The sequence below is a fragment of the Cynocephalus volans genome, chromosome 9 (genome assembly GCF_027409185.1).
Source record: "Cynocephalus volans isolate mCynVol1 chromosome 9, mCynVol1.pri, whole genome shotgun sequence".
Taxonomy (NCBI): domain Eukaryota; kingdom Metazoa; phylum Chordata; class Mammalia; order Dermoptera; family Cynocephalidae; genus Cynocephalus; species Cynocephalus volans.
In genome coordinates, this window is record NC_084468.1 from 145,181,330 (window position 1) to 145,206,858 (window position 25,529).

Below are 25,529 nucleotides of genomic sequence, written 5' to 3' on the forward strand. Positions count from 1 at the left end.
AGAAAGAAGGGAGCAAAGGATTAAGTCCAGAGGCCCTCCACCATTAAGAGGCTGGGAAAAGGAGCTGACAAGGGCTGAAAAGAGCCCACAAATGAAACTGACAAGAGGGAAGAAGGTGGTGTTTCACAGATACCTTAAAATGTAGACCAAATAAAAATCATCCTTTTGACTATTTTAGAATAACCTTACCATTATCTTATTTTATTTTACTTTTGACACTTAATAGGTGGCTCTTTTATTTTATTTTTATTTTTTTATTTTATCAATATACAATCTGGTTGATTATTGTTGCCCCTTACCAAAACCTCCCTCCCTCCTCCCAACAATGTCCTTTCTGTTTACTTGTCATATCAACTTCAAGGAATTGTAACTGTTATGTCTTCTTCCCCTCCACCCCCAGTTACTTATGTATTTATTCATTTATTTATTTTTAGCTCCCACAAATAAGCGAGAACATGTGATGTTTCTCTTTCTGTGCCTGACTTGTTTCACTTAATATAATTCTCTCTAGGTCCATCCATGTTGTTGCAAATGGCAGTATTTCATTCGTTTTTATAGCTGAGTAGTATTCCATTGTGTAGATGTACCACATTTTCCGTATCCACTCATCTGATGATGGACATTTGGGCTGGTTCCAACTCTTGGCTATTGTAAAGAGTGCTGTGATGAACATTGGGGAACAGGTATACCTTCGACTTGATGATTTCCATTCCTCTGGGTATATTCCCAGCAGTGGGATAGCTGGGTCATATGGCAGATCTATCTACAATTGTTTGAGGAACCTCCATACCATTTTCCATAGAGGCTGCACCATTTTGCCGTCCCACCAGCAACGTATGAGAGTTCCATTTCCTCCGCAACCTTGCCAGCATTTATCCTTCAAAGTCTTTTGGATTTTCGCCATCCTAACTGGGGTTAGATGGTATCTCATTGTGGTTTTGATTTGCATTTCCCTGACGCTGAGTGATGTTGAGCATTTTTTCATGTGTCTTTGGCCATTCATATATCTTCCTTTGAGAAATACCTATTTAGCTCTTTTGCCCATTTTTTAATTGGGTTACTTGTTTTGTTGTTGTAAAGATGTTTCAGTTCCTTGTATATTCTGGATATTAACCCTTTGTCAGATGTATATTTTGCAAATATTTTCTCCCACTCTGTTGGTTGTCTTTTAACTCTGTTAATTGTTTCTTTTCCTGTGCAGAAGCTTTTTAGTTTGATATAATCCCATTTATTTATTTTTCATTTGGTTGCCCATGCTTTGGGGGTCATATTCATGAAGTCTGTGTCCAGTCCTACTTCCTGAAGTGTTTCTCCTATGTTTTCTTTAAGAAGTTTTATTGTTTCAGGGTGTATATTTAATTCTTTAATCCATTTTGAGTTGACTTTAGTGTATGGTGAAAGGTATGGGTCTAGTTTCATTCTCCTGCATATGGATATCCAGTTATCCCAGCACTATTTGCTGAAGAGGCAGTCTCTTCCTCAGTGTATAGACTTGCTGCCTTTGTCAAAGATCAGATGGCTGTAGGTGTGTGTGGGGGTTCATTTCTGGATTCTTATTCTATTCCATTAATCAGTGTGTCTGTTTTTATGCCAGAACTATGCTGTTTTGGTTATTATTTGTGGTATAGTTTAAAGTCAGGTAGTGTTATGCCTCCTGCTTTATTTATTTATTTATTTTTGCTCAGAATTGCTTTGGCTTTGCGTGGTCTTTTGTTATACCATATAAATGTCTGGATAGTTTTTTTTCCCATTTCTGAGAAAAATGTCATTGGAATTTTGATGGGGATTGCATTGAATTTGTATATCACTTTGGGTAGTATGGACATTTTCACAATGTTGATTCTTCCAATCCAAGAGCATGAGATATCGTTCCATCTTCTTGTTTCCTCTTTAATTATTCTCAGCAGTGGTTTGTAGTTCTCATTATAGAGATTTTTCACATCCTTGGTTAACTCTATTCCTAAGCATTTTAATTTTGGGTGGCTATTGTAAATGGGCAAGCTTTCTTGATTTCTCTTTCTCCATGTTCACTATTGGAGAATAGAAATGCTATTGATCTTTGTGTATTGATTTTGTATTCTGCAACTTTGCTGAAATCATTTATCAATTCCAAGAGGTTTTTCGAGAGGCTTTAGGCTATTTGATATACAGGTTCGTGTCATCTGCAGAGACAGTTTGACTTCATCTTTTCCAATCTGGATGCCCTTCATTTCTTTCTCTTCTCTGATTGCTCTGGCTAGTACTTCCAGCACTGTGTGGAATAGGAGTGGTGAGAGTGGGCATCCTTGTCTATTTCCAATTCTTAAAGGAAAAGCTTTCAGCTTTTCCCCATTCAGGATGATATTGGCAATGGGTTTCTCATATATGCCTTTAATTATGTTGAGATACTTTCCATCTGTACCTAACTTATAGAGAGTCTTTATCATAAATGAGTGTTGAATTTTGTCAAATGCTTTTTCAGCATCTATAGAGATGATTGGATGGTCCTTGGGTTTGATTTTATTGATATGCTGTATCACATTAATTGATTTGAATATGTTGAACCAACCTTGCGTCCCTGGGATGAATCCCACTTGATCATGGTGTATAATTTTATATATGTGTTGCTGTATTCTGTTAGCTAGTATTTTGTTGAGGATTTTTGCATGTATATTCATCCAGGATATCGGCCTGTAGTTTTCTTTTTTGGTTATATCTTTACTTGGTTTTGGTATCGGGGTGATGTTTGCTTCATAGAATGAGTTTGGGAGAATTGCCTCTGTTTCAGTCTTTTGGAATAGTTTGTAGAGAATTGGTGTCAATTCCTCTTTGAATGTTTGGTAGAATTCTGCAGTGAACCCATCTGGTCCTGAGCTTTTCTTTGTTGGGAGCCTTCTGATAACAGCTTCAATCTCTTTTATTGTTATTGGTCTTTTCAGATTTTCTACATCTTCTTGGCTCAGTTTTGGTAGTTTGTGTGTGTCCAGAAATTTATCCATTTCCTCCAGATGTTCAAATTTGTTGGCATATAGTTGTTTTATAGTAGTCTCGAATGATTCCTTGTATTTCAGAGGTATTAGTTGTAATATCACCTTCTTCATTCTAATTTTTGTTATTTGTGTCTTCTCTCTTCTTTTTTTAGTTAGCCATGCTAATGGTTTGTCAATTTTATTTATCTTTTCAACAAACCCGCTTTTTGATTCATTGATCTTTTGTATTGTTTTCTGGGTTTCAATTTCATTAAGTCCTGTTCTGATCTTAATGATTTCTTTCTGTCTGCCAACTTTGGGTTTGGATTGTTCTTGTTTTTCTAGTTCTTTAAGATGAAGTATTAGGTTGTTCACTGGCCATCTTTCCATTCTTTTGAAGTAAGCATTTAATGTGATAAATTTCCCCCTTAGTACTGCTTTTGCAGTGTCCCATAGGTTTTGGTTTGATGTATCATTGTTTTCATTAGTTTCAATAAATTTTTTGATTTCCTGTTTGATTTTTTCTTGGACCCATATGTCATTAAGTAGAATGCTGTTTAATTTCCATGTGTTTGTATAGTTTCCAGAATTTCATTTGTTATTGATTTCTAATTTTAATCCATTGTGGTCTGAAAAAAATACATGGGATAATTCCAGTTGTTTTGAATTTGTTGAGAGTTGATGTGTGACCTAACATTTGATCTATCCTAGAGAATGATCCATGTGCTGATAAGAAGAATCAATATTCTGAGGTTGTTGGATGGAATGTTCTGTAGATATGTGCCAAGTTCAATTGGTCTAAAGTGTTGTATAGATCTTGTGTTTCTCTCCTGATTCTTTGCCTAGATGATCTGTCCAATATTGATAGTGGGGTATTCAGGTCCCCTGCTATTCTGGTATTAGTGTCTGTTTCTTTCTTTAGGTCTAATAGAGTTTTCTTAATAAATCTGGCTGCTCTGACATTGCATGCATATATATTTATGATTGTTATATCTTCTTGATGGATGAATCCTTTTATCAGTATGTAGTGGCCCTCATTATCTGTTTTTATAGTTTTTAGTTTATAGTCTTTTTTATCAGATATAAGAATAGCTACTCCAGCTCGTTTTTCTTTTCTGTTTGCATGGTAAATCTTTTTCCATCCTTTCACTCTTAGTCTGTGTGAGTCTTTATAGGTGATGTGGGTCTCTTGAAGGCAGCATATATTTGGGGCCACCTTTTTAATCCAGTCAGCCAGTCTGTGTCTTCTGATTGGAGAATTTAATCCTTTTACATCAAGAGTTGTTACTGAAAAGTGTTGATTCACTCCTAGCATTTTATTGATTTTTTTTTTTTTTTTTTTTTTGGATGTCTTAAGTGTCTTTTGATCTTTTCATTCTGATTTACTGTTTGTCTTCTGTATTTGTTGGTTCTTTGGTTTGTAGATAAACCTTTTTTTTTTCTCTTCATTGTTGGCCATTTTATTTTAGTAGTGGGTTTTGATTTTTCTTGAGTTTTTATGACAGTGGTAGTTATTTTTCAGGTGCCAAACCCTGTACCCCCTTGAGAGTTTCTTGTAAAGGTGGTTGTGTGGTAGTGAACTCCTGCAGTTTTTATTTGTCTCAGAAATATACTATTTGCCCTTCATTTTGGAAGGATAGCCTTGCTGAGTAAAGTATTCTTGGCTGGCAATCTCTGTCTTTTAGTATGTTGAATATATCATCCCATTCCTTTCTGGCTTTTTGGGTTTGTGATGAAAAGTCTGATATTAGGTTGATTGGGTCTCCCTTATAGGTGATTTGATGCTTCTCTCTTGCAGCTTTTAAGATTCTCTCTTTGTCTTTGACTTTTGCTAATTTGACTAGAACATGTCTTGGAGAAGACCTTTTTGGGTTGAATACAGTTGGGGATCTTTGAATTTCCTGAATCTGAAGATCTGTGTCTCTTCCTATACCTGGGAAGTTTTCTGCCACTATTTTGTTGAATATGTTTTCAATGCAATCTCCTTTTTCCTCCCCTTCTGGAATACCCATGACTCGGATATTTGAGCTCTTAAAGGTTGTCTGATATCTCTCTTAGATTTTCTTCAATGTTTTTAATTCTTTTTTCTTTTTGTCTGCCTTTGTTATTTCAAACATTCATCTTCAAGGTCATTAGTTCTCTCTTCTGCTTCTGCAATCCTGCTGGTTAAACTCTCTGTTGTGCTTTTTATTTCATTGAATGAATTCTTCAGCTTGGCAAGCTCTGCTACATTCTTTTTCAGGGCATTGATTTCCTTGTACATTTCTTCTTTCAGCTCCTGTATACTTTTCCTCATTTCATCATGTTGTCTAGCTGAGTATTCTTGTATCTCATTTAGTTTTCTTAAAATTATCACTCGAAATTCCTTATCAGACATTTCAAGGGCTTCTTGTTCTATAGGATCTAGAGCTTGAGATTTATTACCCTTTGGTGGTGTACTTTCTTGATTTTTCATATTTCTGGTGTCTTTCCTTTGATGTTCAGTCATTGTGGCAGGGGATTTCATGATCCACTTGTTCAGCACTATTGTCTGGCTAGGATGCTGCTGGGGCTGCCAATTTGGCATGGCTGCCTCAGTGTCTGCGTGGTTGTCCACTGTTAGCTGAGATGCATGGTTGCCTTGGGTCTTGGGCCTCTCCGCGGAGGTACCTCTCTGGTCAGCGCGCACTCAGCTGGGCTGAGGATGGATTCGGGCGGTGACGGTGTGTGGCCTACCTGTCGGGTCACTCGCTGGCACCACAGGGTGCATGGTCTCCACAGGTCTTGGGCCTCTCCAGCTGGGCACCTCTCTGATCGACACGCACTTGGCTGGGCTGGGGATGGAGTTGGCTGGTGGCGGTGAGGCCTACCTGCTGGGTCAAGTGGTGGTACCGCAGGGCGCATGGTCTCCGCGGATCTTCGGCTTTTCCAGCTGCTAGCCTTACCATTTTAATGAATATTAGACACATTTGCATGCTAGCTGATGGAAACCAGCACTTTCATTGTTAAACAGTTGTCCCTAGGTATCTGCAGGAATTGGTTCCAGGATCTACTATGGATACCAAAATCTGGGGATGCTCAAGTCCCTTATGTAAAATGGCATAATACTTACATATAACCTATGCACATCCTCCCATACACTTTAAATCATCTGTAGATTACTTGTAATACCTAATGTAAAGTAAATTCAATGTACATAGTTGTTATACTGTATTTCATGTTTGTGTGTTATTTTTAGTCTTGAATTGCTATTTTTTTATTGTTCTTTTCCTCCCAAATATTTTCAATACACAGTTGATTGAATGGGAGGATTTGGAATCTGCAGTTACGGAGGGGTAACTGTGTATTGATTCCCTGCCCAAGACCTAAAGCCATGTTTAGTAGAGTTTAGCTGTTTCATAATGATTTGGCTACAAGTTTTTTATAAGAATTGTTGTGTTGTGATAGCATTGTCAAGTTTTCTTTCTTTTGGCAGGGAGGGGGGAGTTTTACATAAAGGTTTATTATTATGGTAGTATTATTGCTTTAAGATGGTAATTTTCAAACTTTAGGTATTCATGTATCACTTTCATGATTTTTATTATTTCTTCTTAACATGATTTACTACTACTATGATTTTGCAGTTTCAGCTATCATTTACACCTGTATTTCACAAACTTCAGTGTATATGAAATACATCTGTAGGGCTTATTAAAACAGTTTGTTTGTGCCAACCCGCAGAGTTTTCCATTCAAAAGGTCTGGGGCAGGGCCTAAGATTTTGCATTTCCGTCAAGTTTCCAGGTAGTGCTGATGCCGTTGCTGATGGTTCAGGGATCACGCTATCAAAACCACTGACCTATACTATTATTTGTTTACTATTCTTTTAAAATCTTTTTCTCTTAAATACCTTTTTGTAAATGAAGACATTTTATCTCTGTTAAAATCAACTAGATACTATTACCTGCTGTGAATGGTCTGAGCCTGGGACATGCTTGTGTTATCCTTGGCCAAGCTTGGAAGACTTGTAAAATAAACTTAACACTAAACTTAAGTTTTGTCCTTGATGTAACCTGGAAGGGTCAAAAGAAAATGGGGGGGATGAGGGGGAACTTGCTTACCATTTGATTAAACATAGTTTAATTCTGTGTCTGTGAACTATTTAATGATCTTACATAGTAGCAATTGCATAATGGGAAATATTTTAGGAAATACTGCCTTAGAATATGATTAAGTAGTTTGGTTCACTGTGACAGTGAGCCTAGGATGTTTGTATGTTGTCAAGTATATTCAGGATTTTATGTCTTGATTTACAGAATCAGCACTAAGTAGAATTATGGATGAATTAAAATAGAACAACATGGTAATATCATATATAACTTGTCCTAAGGAAATTCTACTATTGTTCAGGGCTCTTATTTTGGTAGCGTAGGGTTGAAAGGTATTACTTAATTTTTCTGCTTGGGCAATGTTCTAAACAGTTTGGGCTTTCTCCTTTTTCTCGTTTATTTTGAGGAAGTCACCGTCTTAACAGTCATGGCCCCAGAAGCAAATACAGTTTTGGTAGTGTCTAACATATTTAATGACTGTGAAACCTTAGACTTAGGCCTGTCATAGGTGTCCGTTTTTTGAGTAATAGCATCAGTTACCATGAGTCACATGTAACTTTAAGTGCATGATCACAAATAGCATCTTGAAATGCTGTTTATCTCCCTGTACTAGAGCAGTACTTCCAGCAAGACAGAAATGCTGTTGCTTATTTTCAAAAGATGGTTGGTTACAAGATGCCCAGGTGGTTGGGACAACTGAAAGCAAGATGACAGAAAAGATACCAACAGGATTAACTTGAACATCAAGTACCTGTGGCTTCTTAGACATAAAGAGCAGTTACCAGATACTATTTTAGTTTACTATTGGTGTGTGAGAAATTACATCACAATTTAACATCTCAAAGCACAGTTTCTGGTTCAGGAATTCGAGTACCACTTAACTGGATGCTTCTGCCTCAGGAGCTCTCACAAGGTTGCAGTGAAAGTGTTGGCTGTGACTGCATTCATCTCAGAGCTTGATTAAGGAGAGGTTCTGCTTCCAAGCTTACTCACATTGCTGTTGGCAGACCTCAGGTCATGGCTGGCTGTTGGCTGAGGATATCATAAGACTGCTTAAAACATGGCAGCATTGTTTCCCCAGAGCAAGGGCTCTGAGATGGAGAGGAAGAGAGGATGAGTAAGACAGAAGTCAGTCTTTGTAACCTAATTTTGGAATAACACATTCATCACTATTGCACTATTTTATTTGTTAGAAGTGTGTCTCTAGGTTCAGTCATACACATAGAGAGCAAGGATCACTGGGGACCATCCTCGACACTACAGTCTTTTGGTAGTACATGTCTACCAATGGTACTTGCTTTATAAGGAACAAAGGTAGCCTGGCAGCCTGAAGTATCCAGTCTCTATACTTGTTCACAGAACTCAGGATTCTTCATAACATTTCCTAGGGTTTCTTTTCAGGGAGAAGGAGAGGTGGGGGGAAGGTCAGGGAGGATGTCCATTAGGGCACTGTGCCTTTTGATGTGTGGAAGAAAATACAAAACGAGACTTGCTGGCTTGATTGGGTTGATGCTTAGTAAAGGCCTTAGTTTACTTAAAGATAACTGCAGGAGTAAATAGCAGTGCTAGAGTAGAAGTTCAAACATGTTCTTCATCTTCTGCATTTGAAAGCTCTGGTTTAGGGCTTTATAAAATATTGTTTATGTTCATAGTAACTATGAACAAAAGCTAAGGTAGTTTGAAGACTAGCACATTCTAAACTGCACAACTTACAGGTGGTGAATGGCTGTTCTTTATTGTATGATTTTAACTCTGTTTTATGGTTTCTGAGTGTAGCAACATTTTAGCAAAGAATTCTAGATACCAAATGCAAACGACTGTATGGAACATTAACAGAGGAAACTAAGCATAATGGATAAGAATCTAGGAAACAATTACTTTTGAGAATAAATCTTGTTGATTGATACCACCTCATTTAAAGAATTGATTCTTTTTAAAAGTCACTTCACATATTAAGCCTATCTTAGGAATTTTCCTATATTTACATTCAGTTACAGTTTTAAGTAATTCTCGAATCTCTCTACTTTTCTTTATTCCAACTGATACCATTGTAGTTTAGGCCCCCATTGAGTTTTTTCAGAATTATTGCATCTTGACTTCGAACTACATTCTTTCCTCCAGGCTTATTTGAAAGGAATGAATTCCTCGCAAAGCCATTTTCCACCTTGTTATGATAATTAACATACAATAGAATGGACCCATTTTAAGTGTACAATTTTTGGGTTTCAGCAATTGTATATGTTGGTGTAACCACCATGATCAATATGTAGAACAATTTCATTCTCCCAAAACATTCTCTTGTGCATCTTCCCAATCAATCCTAATCCTCCACCCCTAACCTCAGACAGCCACTGATTTGCTCTTTATTTTGATAGGGAGATTTGTCTTTCCTAATGTTGCATATAAATAGAATTAGATTGTATGTAATCTTTTGTGGAAACTTCTTTCACTTAGCATACTGTTTGTGAGATTTATCCATGTCATTTCATGTATTAGTTGTCCTTTTCTTTATTGCAAGTATTATTCCATTGCATGCACATACAACTTTTTTATCCATTTACTGTTGATAGTCATTCGTATTTTTTACAGTTTTAGGCTATATTATTAGGGGGTGCAAACTAATGGGCCAACCACATGTTACAATAAACGGGGAAAACACCTGTGCCTATTCCTTTTTTGTTTTCTATGGCTCCTTTCATGCTGCAATGGCAGAATTGAGTAGTTGTGACAGACTACATGTCTCCCAAAGCCTAAAATGTTACTATCTGGCCATTTAAGAAAATATTGCTAACTCTGCTATGAATAAAGCTGCTATGAACATTCATGTACAAGTGTTTGTGTGGACATATGTTTTCATTTTTCTTTTAGTTCCTAGAACTGGAATTGCTGGGTAATATGATAGATGTTTAAGAATATATGAAATTCAGTTTTTAAGAAATTAACTTTCTAAGAATTCCTGGGTCATACAGTAGGTTTATGTTTAATGACCTTTTCCCAAGTGATAGTACCATTTTATATTTTTACCACCAGTTATAAGAGTAATAATTGCTACATATCTTGAACATGTTGTACTGTCAGGTTTTTTATGGTTTGTTTCTTTTTAATTTTAGCCAATCTAATAGGTGGATAGTATTATCTCAGTATGGCTTTAATTTTCATTTCTTGATGACTAATGTTGAGCTTTTTTTATGTGCTTCTTGGTCACTTATATGTCTTTGATGAAGAATCTGTTTAAATCTTTAGCTCTTTTAGCTCTTTTTGGTACTGTGTTGTTTGTCTATTAAGTAGTAAGAACGGTTTGTATATTCTAGGTATATGTCCTTTTTTAGTTACTTGTATTATGAATATTTTCTCTTACACTGTGTCTAAAAACATTTTTTTTTAAAAAAGGCTTCATTTTATTTCTCTAGTTTTCTAGTTGTATAAAATGGGAGGGTAAATCTGGTTTACTTACTCCTTAAAGAGTACAAGCAATGTGTACTTCTCTGTATAAGAAGTCTTCTCCTTTAGAGAAAAAGTCCCCCCACCCCATTCCTTTGCGCGCCATTCCTTTCTTTTCTGTTTTTCTTAATCCTGGATAATTTCTCTGTATGTTCAGGTTTCAGCTTACAATTACTTACTCTGGAAAACCTTCCCAAATCCTGAAAATTCCTGTAGGTGCTTTGTAAATATGTTTTAGTGGCTCTGTTTGCTTCTCTATATTCTAATTGCCCTCTAGATTTTAAGCTTTGTTGGGATAGGGGCAGTAGATTTTTTTTGTTCATTGCTGTATCTCTAGGGGCTAGTGTAAAGTCTGGCAAAGACTAGGTATCCAGAGGCTTCTTAAATAAGTATTTAGAATACCAATAAATACGAGACATAGATTACCTATACTCTTTGAGAATAAATGTTTATTTTTTGTTATAATTCTTTTCAAATTTATGAAAACATAATCATTCTGTTTTGTTCCTATTGAAGTTTAGAAGATTACAGTATACATTTTGGTTTTGGTGGCAGCACTCAGTCATCTAGAAGGTGTTTGTTACTCTTTTGTGCACAGTATTCTACGTATTATAAAACCTATCTTAACTTTGATAATCTAGTCACATTTTGATTTGCGTTTTCAAAACTGATTTGTTCCATAGGCTTCCTTTAGTCATTGAAGAGCTAAGAAAAAAGTTTCTGATAACATTTTGTTCCATTGACTTAAAAGTATTCAGTGTTTCTGTGTTAACAAAATTAATTTCACGTGTAAAAGAATGATCTTTGAATTGAAGTTGTTTAGTCAGATTTTCTTTTTGTTGTTATTGACAGATTTTTAAAACTAGGTTTCAAAATTTTCTAACACATACACCTTTTCTTCTAAGGTTGAAGAATGAAAAGGCTTTGCGTCTCAATCTTATTGGTAAGTGGGTTTATGTACTTGAAATTCTGGCTAGAGTATAGTGAATTTCTGCCCTATACTTATTTTTCCTTTTACTCTCCTAGTGAAATACTACATTTATCAAAATTAATTTTCATTTAACACCCCAACAAACACATTGTAAAGTAAAAAAAAAAAAAATTAAGTCAAACCATCATAAGTTGGGGACTGTCTCTATATCCATCTGTCTTTCTATCTATGTATAGTTTAATTCTAGTTTACTGACCTTTAGGATTATGAAGGATTATGGCCTATTGTGGAAACAACAGTTCACATTTAATGTTATGAATATGCGTATCTTCAGTCTGTATCTTAGCTTCACAATCTTTTTTTTAAACTTTTTGGGTCAAATTTATTGTTAGTAACTTTTTACTGATAAGTCTGAGATTTAAAAATAGTCATCTAGGCTTTATTACTAAAATTAAAGGTATTTGAACCCTCGTCTCTAATTCTTCATTGGGTAATAGAATAGTATTTCTAAACAAGGTATCAGTATGTTGGGTAGGGCCATTTCTTGATCTGTAATGTTGAGAAATCTAACTGAAAGTGACTCCGATGATTAGATTTACTCATAAGGATGAATTCTTTTGGCTCTTTAATAATGTATCTCAGTCACTTTTTGCATGGTATCTGGCAGCTATTGTATGTTTAATGTAGTTACTAACTTTGGAGTCTTTAACCTCTTTCATCTGTAAATGGGGGATAATAATAGTATTTATCCCCGTAGGATTGTAAAGCTTGTGACATAGTGCCTGCAGCTTATTAAATGTTGAGCATATATCAGGCTCATCATTAATCTAATCAAGTTTTAATGTTATTAAATTTAGATAAATTCTGTTTCTTTGCTTTTTAAATACTTAGAACTTCATGTTAAAGTATTTTTATTATTTTTTTTTTTACGTCCATATTGGATAAGACATATACACAGAAGTGCATCCCTCGCACTCCTGTCTCTTCTCTAAATTAAAATTTGACAATTTAATTTCTGACAGACTGGTTTAATTAGCATTGAGCCCACTAAAGCTTTATATTTAACATTAAAATAAATTTTGTTTCTGTTTTAAACATATTGATGTTGAAAATTATAATGAATACCACTTTACTAATATGATGACTTGTGGTGGTAAACTATCTTGGTATTTGTTGTTTATAGGTGAAAAACTGCAGTGGTTTCAAAATCATCTTGATCCCCAAAAAGTGAGATATTCTAAGAAAGATGCTTGTGAATTAATTGAAAGGTAAACACTGCGCATATTATGAGCAAAGGGTCAGAAGAGGGAATTCTCCAACCTGGTTCTTTATGAGCTAGAGCTCTGTTCTGGATTTGTAGAAGAGTAGGTGGGATTCGTTGTAAGAAAGACTTTAGATTCTTATCCTAGCTTAGCCACTTTAGTAAGTTTGAAATCTTTCTGGGCCTCAGAGTGGTACTTAATCCAGTTTCTTGGGATCAGGAAAGGCTTCCTGGAGAAATGTCATCTACACTGGCACCTCAGAAGTAGGGATTAGTAGACTAAGACAATTTAGTCTGAAGAGCCTCTAGCCAGAGAGAATGATATCTACGAGGCCCAGAGTTGAGAGCAAAGATGACATATTTAATGATCTGCTAGACATTTAATATGATTAAAATTACAAGTTCAAGTAGGGAAGTGTGGCAAGTACAATAAGTTACAATCAGCTAATGAAAGACCACAGGTGTCAGTCTAAGAGTTTGTACATTAAGGAGCCATAGAGCAAGCAGCTGAGATGTTCATATTTAAACTTTAGAAAGGCCACAGTTGTGAGAATGAGGAAAATGAGAATGAAGGTACATAGGTTTGGCCAGGAGACCACTGAGAGGTGGATGTAGCAATCCAGGCAAGAGGTGATGCTGGCCTCTGCCTGGTTAGTGGCAGTTTGATGAAGAGAAGTGAAAGATTCCAAAGATGTTAAGAAGTAGAAGTTTCAGTCTTCAGTGAAAACTTAGATGTAGAATAAAAGGAAGAGAGAAGCGGTTTCAAGGAAGATGCCTACATTCCTCGTTTGGTCAGCTGGATCAATGGTCATACTGTTTCCTGAGATAGGGAGCCCAAGAGATGGAGCAGTTATGATGGGGAATGGGTGGGGGCAGGGTGACTGATGACAAGTTCAGATTTGATGTGGTGAAGCCACGAGGGGACATCAATAGATAGTTTAATGGCAGGCTGTGATTTAGTCACTGAAGTTAAGGAAGTGGTTGAGTTATCCAGGAAAGAAGTAAAGAGGTCTGAGGAAGCGAGGTACCGAGAGGAATATAAAAATTTAAAGACAGGTGAAGCCTGGGGATTAAGTTTTAAGTGCATTAATAAAAGCTGAATATATGGACTTTGTAACTCAAATTGTTTTCTTATTTTTTAGATATTTAAATCGATTCATCAGTGAGCTGGAGCAGATTGAGCTGCACAACAGCATCAAAGACAGGCAGGGAAGGCGGCACTGTTCCCGAGAGACAGTCATCAAGCAGACCACAGAGCGGGAGCGACAGCAGTATGAAGGATACGGCCTTGGTGTGTCCACTGCAACTTTTTTCTTTCTAAAATACGTAGACATATCAGATTTATAATTCATTTCAAAGGTTTAATTTTATTTGTTCTTTTTATTTAGTTTGATTTTCTTCCTTTGATTTCCTTTTCTGAGTGTTTAGAATAATGTCAGATATTTTTTTCTTCTACATTCCCAACAAAACTATCAATTTTACGAAAGTGACATCATCCCTTTCTACTGTTCCAGTATGTTTTCCTTTCCTTTCTGGCACATACCTACTTTGCTTTGTTATAGGGTTATTACTTGCCCATCTCCAACTACATCCAACCTTCTTTAGAGCAGGCAGTATGTCCTTCTGATTTTTGTCATTCTTACAGTACCTAGGTACACTTACGGTCATTCTTGAGAAACTATAGAAATAAAGTTTTCTCTCTTAGCATTGTAGTATGTTATTAGTTTGGCAACAGTCTGAAGAAAAACAGAGGGAGAGTATGCTTAAGACTTGCAAAGCCACAAACTAGTCACTGCCTAAAGGCTACATATGGCCTGCAGATATATTTGATTGGCTTATTAATTGTCAATATTAAAAATATCTGGTGATTTCACCTGAAAAATATGGATTTTCAGATTCTCTTAAAAAAATCTCTTAAGTCTGGCAACTTAATCTGCTGGAGTGGAGTAGCAACTGTCCTTTTTAGATGACATATATTCTCAAGTTTTCTATTGTTCTAACCCTTCCTTCATTCACATTCTTTGCTTGGTCCTTGTAGGCATTTGTGTTATGTGGATTTGTTTGGAAAGTATAGTAAGTGAAATATTTAATAACAAGATCAAGTTTTAAAATTTTAATAACACAGAAGTACAAAGGTACTTCAAAGAGTTCATGGAAAGATTTGTATTATTTTTTAATTCTATTTTTTCACAAACCTTTTGAAGTACCCTTGTATAAAACCCTAAAGGAAATATCCTGTGGGTAACACTAGAAACCCTGAAGTAGATGGCAATTCCTCTTTATTCCTGAGAAGTGTCTTAGCTGAAAAAGCAACAGAGAATAGCTTTAGAACTATTTAGATCTATACTTCAATCCTTACAACTTACCGTATAATGGAGGGCAAGTTATTTAACAAGTCCTAGGCCTCCTTTTCCTCAATTTAAAAATAGAATAAAGAGTATACCCACTTCTGCAGGTTGTTTAAAAGTTAAGTGAGATTTTATTTATGAAACTGCCTGACACCGTACCTAATATAAGAGGGTGTTGGAGGGCTTCAGCCAGTCCTTTTTCACCTAAGTAGTTACCTTTTACAAGTGTAAAATTTGTCTTTACTTGTAGTTTCCATTTCCTCATTTTAAATTATCTTCGGAACTTTTTTTAATTAGGCCTTTGTTCCAACCACTCAACCAAAAGGTAGTCATCACCGATGAACTTCAAGTTGCTAAAACAAATAGTTGCTATACTGGGCATTGACTCTTAATCAACTTTTCTCCAGCATTTGATACAGATGATAATTCATTTTCTTGTCACACTTTTTACTTGGCAGAGAAGACCTTGACGTCTCCTAGTTTTCTTCTTAGTTCACTGGCCATGGCTTTTCCATGTCCTAAGTTGAATCCTCATCATCTTCACAAACTACGATGGCCCAGGTCTCTGTCCTTGGACCTCTTCTCTTTACACCCCTTCCTGAGTTGATCTCATTCACTCCTGTGGGTTTAAATACCGTGTAAATGCCGATAACTTCCAAATTTATGTTGTCAACCCCTACTTGTTCCCAGAACTCCAGACTTGCATTATCCAACTTGGGTTTCTCAAACTCTGCTTGAATGTCTTATAGGCATCTCAAACTTGACTTGTCACAAAGCAAAGTCCCACTTTTCACCTAAAACTTGCTCCTCCTATAAGTTCCCTATTTCAGTCAGTGGCATTGCCACTTCCCCAGTCTCTCAGATCAGAAACCCTAGAGTCACTTTCACAGTCCACATCCAGCCCATCCACAGCATATGCTTAGAATCTGATGACTTTTTGCTACTCCTGCCATCACCTCCCTAGTTCAAGCCACCGTCCTCTCAACTGTACCATTGTAACGGCCTCCCAGTCGGTCTCTGTGCTTCCACTCTTTCCCCCTAAACTTTGCTCAACGTGTAGCAGCTAAATTAAGTAGGAGGAATTAGCAGAGCACGTCCAAGGTAAAACATTTACTGAAGATAGAGCCAGTACAAGAACTCAAATCAAGTGTCCTTCCAGGTGTGCCAAATGCTTCGTCCAGAATCATCAAATTTGTTAAGTGAACTCTACTTCACAAGTGTCTAGAAACCTGTGGGGAAATTGTCACAAATTCTGTTTTGATAAGATTCTGAGAAGACTAGATGTGAACACCACCTCCCCCTCACCCTCTGGTGGCATAACTGCTTCTGACTCATTTTATTAGGATTTTTTAAAAAAATTTGTGCTTTAATTTACACCTTTTATACTTAACCCCTCAGACTCTTTTCTGAAACTATTGTAAAAGTCAGTATACAGTTGTATCAAACATTTTTGGTTTTTGTTTTTTATTAATTGAATACTGAATTTTTAAAAATATTGCATTGGCCAAATTTTTTGCAACAGGTTCCAGTTTTTGTTATACATGCCTCTTGTGTTTCACCAGTAAGTATGATTACGTGTATTGGTTTATGATAAACTTTCTTTTTTTTTTTTTTTGTCCTTTTCTTGTGATCGGTAAGGGGATCGCAACCCTTGGCTTGGTGTCGCCCGCACCACGCTCAGCCAGTGAGCGCACCGGCCATCCCTATATAGGATCCGAACCCGCGGTGGGAGCGCTGCTGCACTCTCCCGAGTGTGCCATGGAGCCGGCCCTGTGATAAACTTTCTAATAATCATGATAGAGAACTGCCATACACCTAGTTTTTATTAAAAATGGGTTTAAATTTTATTCAACTTTTTTTAGCATCTATTGATAGTAGTTTTTAAAAAAAAAAATTTTCACAGTTTGAATAATGTGATTTTTTTAATATTAAATAATCCTTGCATCCCTCCAATAAATTTTACTTTGTAAGGTAAAGTATATGCTTGAAAAAAAATTGTACTTTTCACCAAAAAAAACTCCCAAAAATACAACACAGCCCAGCATGTTGTTTTAGGGAACTGATAGTTAGATTTTGTTATAACTTTTATGGTTAAAAAGGATGAGGTTTATTTTGTTAATAGGTTTGTTTTATTTCACAGATTCTGTGCTTGACTTTAATATTTAATAGCATTCTTCTTAAATCACCTTCTTAAACTAAGCACTTTATACTTTCCAAACTTTACTTTTCACATTAATTATACCAGTGCTTTGAAATTTTGTTTTCCTTTGGATATTTTTGCTGTTAATTGGTTTTTTTGTTTGTTTGTTTGCTTGTATCAGAGATAATAAATGAGGAAGCTGTGCAGTGATGTGATTTAGAAAACATTGCTTAATGGATATAATCTTTTTTTTTTTTTTTGCCCAGAGATTCCAGACATTCTAAATGCAAGTAATCTGAAAACTTTTAGGTACGTCTGTCTCTTTGATTGTTCCCTGGAAGCTCCATGTAAAATATATGAAGCATAAACTTTCTTCCCTTTTGATTCTGGATGTTAGAGCTGAAAAAAATCAAGGGTTTGTTTTAACCTTTTCTCTTTTATCAAAGGAGAAATTTTTCAAAGTTGTGTTTATTTGAAGCACCTATATACACTGAAATGATAATGACACGGTATACCTTTTGTTTTTCAAAATAGTTTAGAATACTTTGATATAGTACTTCAAAGAACTTGATCTCACTATTCCTCCCCAGCTTTTGTTTTTTAAAATGGTAAAATAACAGTAACATCCCCAGACTAAGACTAACCTGCAACCCTCTTTTGAAGAGAAGATGGTTAATGGAAAGTGATGCCAGGGAAAGGATTAAGTCATCAATAGCTGCTTGGTCCAGGGGTCTCTCTAATTGTACTCCTTTGTGAGCAGGGAGACGACTCAGTAGGATTTCAGTTTTTTAGTTCTCAAGCATAGGTTCTCTGTCTTTAAAAAGTAATTTTTATTAATCATTTTGGTCTTAACTAGACCATGTTGATGGGTCTGAAATTTAATGTTAATTGAAATTAGATAAATTTAAATCTAGTCATACTTTTTCAAAGTTATTTTATAGTATTCTTATACTTCTGAATTCAAGGAACTAAATTAACTCTAATAGAATTCATCTATCATATTTAAGAAGCTGTTCACTCTTTAGCCTCATGTACAACATGTATTTATAATTTACATACACGGAGCTTAAGATCCTTTTTATACCCTAAATCTATTTTTTCCTGTAATATTAATTACTCAAGTATATAAATATGCTTCTTATTTCTAAAACAGTGTGTGTTGTGCCTCTGCCAAAGAAATCCAGAAACAAGAGAAGCGATGGATTTAGCCTGTTAGTATTGCTGGTTAGAGTGTAATTCTCAAAACAGTCTTCACATTGCTCCTAAAGCAGTTGAACATAAAATTGCCACAGAATATACTAAGGTTGAAAACTGAAAATATTCTGTTGTAAAAATAACAGTTGTTAGATTACTGAAGCTTAACTGTGACATATACCTGTGTGTAAAAAGAGAAAGCTCTTTTGACTATCTGTTTTGGAGATTTGCCAAGTATGACATACTTTCTACTTTTGAGTTCCTGATACCATGTAGTCTGTCCATTAGAAGGAGATATTCAGGTTAGAGAGAATAAAATAAGGGAACACAGCCTCCTTGAAACTTCTGCTTAGTATTTTCCCATATTGCTTTTGAAATTTTGATTATGTGGGATTCTCTGTGCGGTTATTGCTACTGTAGATTAATGAGAAAATACAATAAATATGGTAAAAGCAAGCCTCAGTTCTTGGAACATTGTTTTTTTTCTCTAGTGAATTTTCTATTCCATTTGAATCTGCTTTAAATTTATATAAGCTTTCTTCTGCTACTTTAAGAGTTTCAAAAATTGACTGTCTTCTGCTTTCCCACCTCAACTCGCACCGACATTCTATACTCTTTCTTTTTTCTAGGGAATGGGATTTTGATCTGAAGAAATTGCCAAACATTAAAATGAGAAAAATTTGTGCTAATGATGCAATTTCCAAGAAGCACAAGAGGAAAACTGTTAGAACTGTAGACAGAGGTTTAGAGGAACTGGAACTGAAAGATGAATCAAGTGACTCAGATGAGGAAATGACTGCAGTGGCCTAATTGTCTTTACTTGAGTTGAAAAATAATTTGAAAGCTTCAGGTTACACTCATTCATTATGTTAAATAATTGTCTAGATTAAAGAATTTGCTATTTCGCTCATTTTATTACATGATGAGTATTCTATTTGCAGTTTCAAAAATGGTGTTATGATTTTTATTTGAAAATGAAGATTGCTTTTCATTTACATTAAATTGTTAAAATAGATAAAAGTGATCTGCAAAAACTATTTGACCTGTATTTTGGGGGGGGGGGGGCAATGTGGGTGAGAACAAAAAAATTTTGATTTTTTTTCCTCATGTGCAGTTAGAATTGCCTAATCTCACATTTGGGGGAATGGACAGTAACCTATTTTCTAAAAAGCTCCTGTGGATAGTTCTTGAGCTGTGACAATAGCAAAATTGTCTTTCAACAATAATGTCACACTAATCCTCCCCTTAAACATTAAACCTATTTTCTTTCAGTATAAAACAGGGGAATGATGTGATATGGAATTCACATACACTGATGTACATTATTATTTATTATCTACTGAGCAGGAGTTAAATGGTAAAAAAATAAACAATGATTGTCCTTGTTATGTTGATCTCCCCACTTAATCTGTCATCTTTTGACAAAGGGGATAAATGATACCAGGTTAGCTCCTTTTGATTGCATACTATTTTCTGCCTTCTCATTGTGAAAAGTAATAGATTTTATTTATGGAGACAGAACTAATGATTGGTGAACCAATGATTTTAGTTGTGTTAATTTTTTCTTCCTAGCGATAGGTTAAATTGATATGTAATGCTATTTCAAGTATCATTAGAAAGATGAGTGTTGAAGAATTTTGTTTTTCACAGAATTTGTTAAATTCAAGTATCCTTTAGTCAGTTTTCAGAAGGTTGCAAGGCAAGTGTATTTGAATGTCTTCAAAAAAAGAAAAATTAGCATTGTGTGAAGTTAACTAGATATCAACTAAGTTTTCTTAACAGTTTATTTAAAGTAGTATAGCTTTTTTACTTCCGAAAATGAAAAATAAAATTTATTTACATAATTTCACTTCTTAAGATTCTAGTTATTTAATTTTCAGTGATATAACCAATGCTGATTAGCTAATAGTAATCTATGTAAAAGTGTCATTTATGGTTACATGAGAAATTAATATCTCTTTAGTCACTGAGAAGTTTGTTCTCTTTTTTTGTTTGTATTTAGTCTCAAAATGGTTGTAAAAACTGAGTCATAAATTACAGTAAAGAGAATAAGAACTGTTTTATCTGGTCTGATATTTAAAAGGCCATACTGTTAGATGAATAACTTGTGAAAACAGCAGGTGGTTCTCCCCCTCAAGCATTTGTTCCTAGTTTTCCTATGCTGTCAAAGTAAAAAATAAAACTAACAAGCTACACTGTTAAAAACTAAAAGAGATGAATATTCTTTGAAAGAATGAGTTTACATTACCATTTAGGACCATAGTAATCAACATCACGTCACTCCTAGCTGGACCAAAGTAGCCCAAGAGATAACTTGTCTTTAGAGTGATGCTTTTAAGTGATATTCTTAATCCTTGTCTGCAGAGCATGTTCATTTTAGAGTAATAATCTGTGCTGCTTTCATCTGGACCCCTAGTAGATCATTAGCATGTATTTCTAAGACAGCTTCAACAGTCTATTGCCACAAAACAAAGTAAAGATAACTTACTTTATTGGCACTTCTGTGTAAACTAGGGGCTGGTAAATTTTTCTTGGTAAAGGGCCAGATAGTAAATATGTTAGGTGTTGCAGGCCAAATGCAATTTCATTTGCATATTTGTATGTGTGCATGCATGTGTGTGTGCGTGTGTGTGTGGGGGGGGGTGTTTTACCACGCTTGAAAAATGTAAAAACCATTGTTAGGTCATGGCCATACAAGATAGGCCACAGGCTGGACTGACTTGGTTATTATAGTTTGCCGACCCCTGGTCTAAACCAATGAGCTGAACTTCCATGGACATGTTAATGATACACTTCTAAGTTAAGAGCAGCTAGCACTGATATCTGTGGTCTTTTTTTCCCCAATATCCTAGTCACTTTCTTGCCTTACTGACATATGTGTCCCTTTAGAACTCTGTTCACCTCATATAGAACTTTTTTCTATTCTTATATCACATATATTTCAGGAGCAGATTGGGTCTGTCCTCTTTGCTCTACTGCCACTTCAAAATAATTTCTCCTTTAATTCTTTGAAATTCTGTCATTGTCTCCCTTTCCTTATTATCTTAACCTCCCAGAAGAAACTTTTTGCCCATTCACTGAAGACTTTAGCTCTTGGCTCAGTTTTCCTCTTTCTCCCCTGTAGTAATCATTTTAATGAATCCTTGTGTATAACAAATATAACACTGACCTTTAAGTTTCCCAGTCTTTTTCCCCATGATCACAGGCCTCTCAGTGGTCACATCTGGATCCTTTTCAGCACCTAAAACTCTCCGTAAACTTGATTTTGAACAATTTCACTCTCCATTCACTATCTCCTATTCTTCTCCATTGCTGAAGTTGTATACCTTGACGTCACTGTCAGCGTGCATCATCTGTCTCCATCATCTCTCCTTCAAAACCCAAACCAAGTAACACTCAGTTACCTGTTTCCTTCATGCCTGTTCCCAAGCAGTTCAGCATTGCTGAAGAATATTAGACAGACCATTTTCACATTCAGATGTGCAGGTCTCAAGTGGATTCTCAATACTGCTTAGTGATCTTACTATGTTTCTGCACTGTTTATTTTCTAACTTTGAGATAATTATTTTACCAATTTTTCATATTGTCTACCTCGTCTTGAATTCCTGCATCCTCAACATTCACCTATTGGCTTTTTATACATCCTTGAGAAAATAAAAACTGTTTTTTTCTTTTCTTTTGCTTTAGAGGTGTAGTATCTTTTCTTTCAAGGGCAGATACTCCTACATACTTGTGTTCCGGTTCGGTTCCCATTCTCTATTGTCTTTCTCGGAAACCTTGATTTTCCCCCAAGTTCTTCACCTCATTTTTCAAGCCAGAAATCTGCCTGTAAATCATCCTTGATCCTTCACTTTCTCTCTTCCATGCCCTCTCCCAGTCTAATTTAGTTGGCCGATACATCTGGTTACACTTCCAAAATGAAAGTCAAGTGAGGCCATGTCTGGCTGTCTTTACTTTTCACCCTTACCTAAGCCACCGTGTCTTGCCTGTACTACGTGCTCTAGCTTCCTAACTGGCCTTCTTGCCACCATTCTTGCTCCTCTTGCCAGCACCCTGATGCCCTTGTCTGTATCCACCTAGTCCACTTAGGCAAGTCTTTGTCTCAGCCAACCTGAGTCTTATAAGAATGTCCTGTGATTTTCAGAACATGATATGGGAGGATATCATTTGCCTCCTTATCTTCCAGGAATGATATATTGAGACAGTTTGTCATCACCTCTTGGGTTCTGATGAAGTATGAGATTTTCCACCGCAAGTCTATTTTGGGTATGGCTGCAGGCTATGCAATTTAGCTTCAGCCATGGAATCAGCATCTCAGTAACAGGGTGCTATACTCATGATACCGTGTTGTCACACCATCTTCCTCTGTTCTGTTTGTGTGTTCCCTTGGGACAGGACATGGGTAGTTGGCACCATTGTTTATCTTTTACTGTCTGTGTAAGTAATAAACTCATTCTTACAAGTGCCTATTTCTTTATTGGCTGAATCTATCAGCCTTGCTTGACATTTCGCATTTAGGATGTTGGTACTTAATGTTCCCTTGCCTTCATTGCCGTTCCTCTGAGTTTTTGCAAGGCTGACAGTAACTGATCTCTCATCTTTCAGGTCTGAGCTCAAAAGTTACCTCTTTATCTAAAGCACCTCTACCCCCACACCTCTATCCCCACAATGACAATGATTAGTGATCTAGGTGTGTTTGCTGTAATTTTGAGTGGTGGAGGATATCCAATTTGGGCAGAAAATGATCTCATTTAAGTAGTAGACTAGTAGAAAGGCCTGCAGGCTCTCTGAGCCAAACAGTCTTTTTACTCTGAATTCAGGCTTAGAGGTTGGGGTGGAAAGGGACATTTTCTTTGCTATCACGAAACTTCCTAGATTAGAAATAGAATCCAGTGTTTTTCTCTTAAAATTTATTATCCATGAAGTTGTCTGAATCTACTCTTTCATTATCTCTAAGTAGAAAAATGCCATTATATTCTTATTTTTCTATACCTGAGCATTATTCATGAGAAAATCCTTCTAGGTTACATTGTGATTTATCTTTAACATTTTTTAAAGAGGTTTTGAAACTCTATATAGATTATTTCCAGTGGTTTCCTCTTGTTAATGCTCCTGTCCTTTCTACAATGTTATGGGTTAGTCAATGAATGTTTGCTTTAAAATAATTATAAATATGTTCAAACCCTGCTTAAAAACCCAGACAGACCACAGTAAAATTTTAAATCAAGAATTCAAACGTGTTTGAATATTGCAAATAACAAATCTGTAGAAATCGCAGCATGTTAGGCAAAAAATATAGAAACCACAACCAAGGTTTGGTTCACTTGTTTAATATACAAAGTCTTTCACAGATAATTATTTCTTTTCCTAATTTGTCTTAGTACACATTATTCACAAAACAGTAAATTGTTAATGCAAGAGAATTAGATAAAACCAAAAAAGTACAAATGCCCAATCTCAAAAATTGCACACAATTAAAATAATTTTTACTTTTTTGTTTTAATGCAATATCCAGTTTCAAAATGGGCTTTGTCAAATGTGGAGGAAACACTGCAGCCCAAAATACAATACTTTCTTTTAACTGTATTGATATGTAAAATAGCACCGTTGGGCTGACTTAAGGAAAGAAAAAAGGTTTTCGTCTTAAAGTGTAATCCTTACCCAATTACTATATAATGACTTACAATAATGATGGTAATAACTTTTAAGAGCTCTACTCAGTTCCAAAATACTCTTTTCAAAACAAAGAAGGGTAAACTATGTTGGGCAGAAGGAATAATGTTCTTACTTTACCCCGTGACCCTTATAATTTCTCTTGATGATGTTGTTCTAATGAGCTAATTTTCTAGACAAAGAATAGATGTTTTAAAGGGTAGCCAAGGCTCTTTTGCAAAACTAGACAAAATATTACGATTAGGCCATCTCCCTGGGACTATAAATCACTTGTAACAGAAGCTCAGTGAGATTTAATGCTGAGGCATTAAGAAACTCCTTAATATATACCTGTCTTTCTTCAACTTCTGCATTGCTGTGTCCCAGGTTGTTGGGATCACTTTTGTTCGGATTTTTTGTTTGTTTGTTTTGTTTTGTTTTGTTTCATTTGATTTTGTATTTAAGCTTAATTGTCTTTTGGTGTTCACTTTCTAAAAGAATTGGAATTTCATTTTTTTACTATTTAGTCTTCAGTCCTATACAATAAAAGTGACAGTTCTTCAGTTAAAAAATTAACAGTATCAATGTCTGTGGTTTATGGGATTGATAATACCACAGATTCATGATTATAAAAAGCCAGGGTTTTTAACAATTGTAAATTCATTCTTCAATTTTAGTCCTTTGTTTCAATTCCATATTACTGCTTAAACATGCCTCAAAAAACTGTAATTCTGTAGAGCAGTTTTTCTTTTTGAGGAACATATCCAACCAGTCGAAGCCAAATCTTTTCATTGTTTGAAAGGGCAAATATTCCATTGCCACACAAAATGTAAAAAGAAAATAATCAAGATTAGGTTTTAAATGCATGTTGTTATTTCAGATATTTGAACCATAAACAAACATTGAAGAAAAGCTCTTTAAAAGATTTAAATTCAGAAGTTCAAGGTTTTAAAAGGTCAAAAGAATAGCAATTTTGTTTGTTGACTTTTATTTTAACCAGGGAACTATATTATTTTCTCATTTCAAAAAAGTCAAAGCCCATAAAAGTTAATTTCCAGAATTTAGGTATAGTTTTAAAATATCATGTTATCTTTTATCATGAATATAGTAATGCTTATCTTTGCTTTTCACTCTAGAAATATTTTCTTAGTGTTACATGTAGGCCTTAATAAATGAGACTTTATTTTAGCCAATCATCTCCCACTGTGAAATGAGCTCTGCATTTATCTGTCTTCCTTAGGTTTGTACAGAATTTAAAAACATTTTTTTTCATGATAACCAAGGTAAGTAATCCTTTTCCTTCCAGAGCAAACAAAACAGACATCAGCATTGTTTTGTTTGCTGGTGACTAGATTATTTCTCCAGGAGTATTCGTAAGCAGCATGTTGCCATTACTACACCACAGGAAAATGGATTAGCAAAAAGAGTAGGAAAATTAACAGTAAAATTGAGTCAAGGTTAATCCCTTGGGTGTGTTGTTATGGTTAAATCATGCAAAGCTTTGTTATTCATAAATGTATTTGTCTCAGATCTTTAAAACAGAAATTT

General features: G+C 35.4%; 1 protein-coding gene across 1 annotated transcript in view; it reads left to right on the plus strand.

The window, feature by feature from the left end:
• Positions 1 to 20,080, plus strand: part of TMA16 (translation machinery associated 16 homolog) — a 36,375-nt gene extending 16,295 nt beyond the window's left edge. Inside the window, exons 3-7 of the mRNA XM_063108512.1 lie at positions 11,361 to 11,398; positions 12,570 to 12,654; positions 13,790 to 13,938; positions 17,402 to 17,444; positions 18,959 to 20,080. Of these exons, the coding sequence (XP_062964582.1) occupies positions 11,361 to 11,398; positions 12,570 to 12,654; positions 13,790 to 13,938; positions 17,402 to 17,444; positions 18,959 to 19,139 (496 nt within the window). The 3' untranslated portion in view covers positions 19,140 to 20,080. The remainder of the gene's footprint in view (positions 1 to 11,360; positions 11,399 to 12,569; positions 12,655 to 13,789; positions 13,939 to 17,401; positions 17,445 to 18,958) is intronic.
• Positions 20,081 to 25,529: the final 5,449 nt, after the last annotated feature.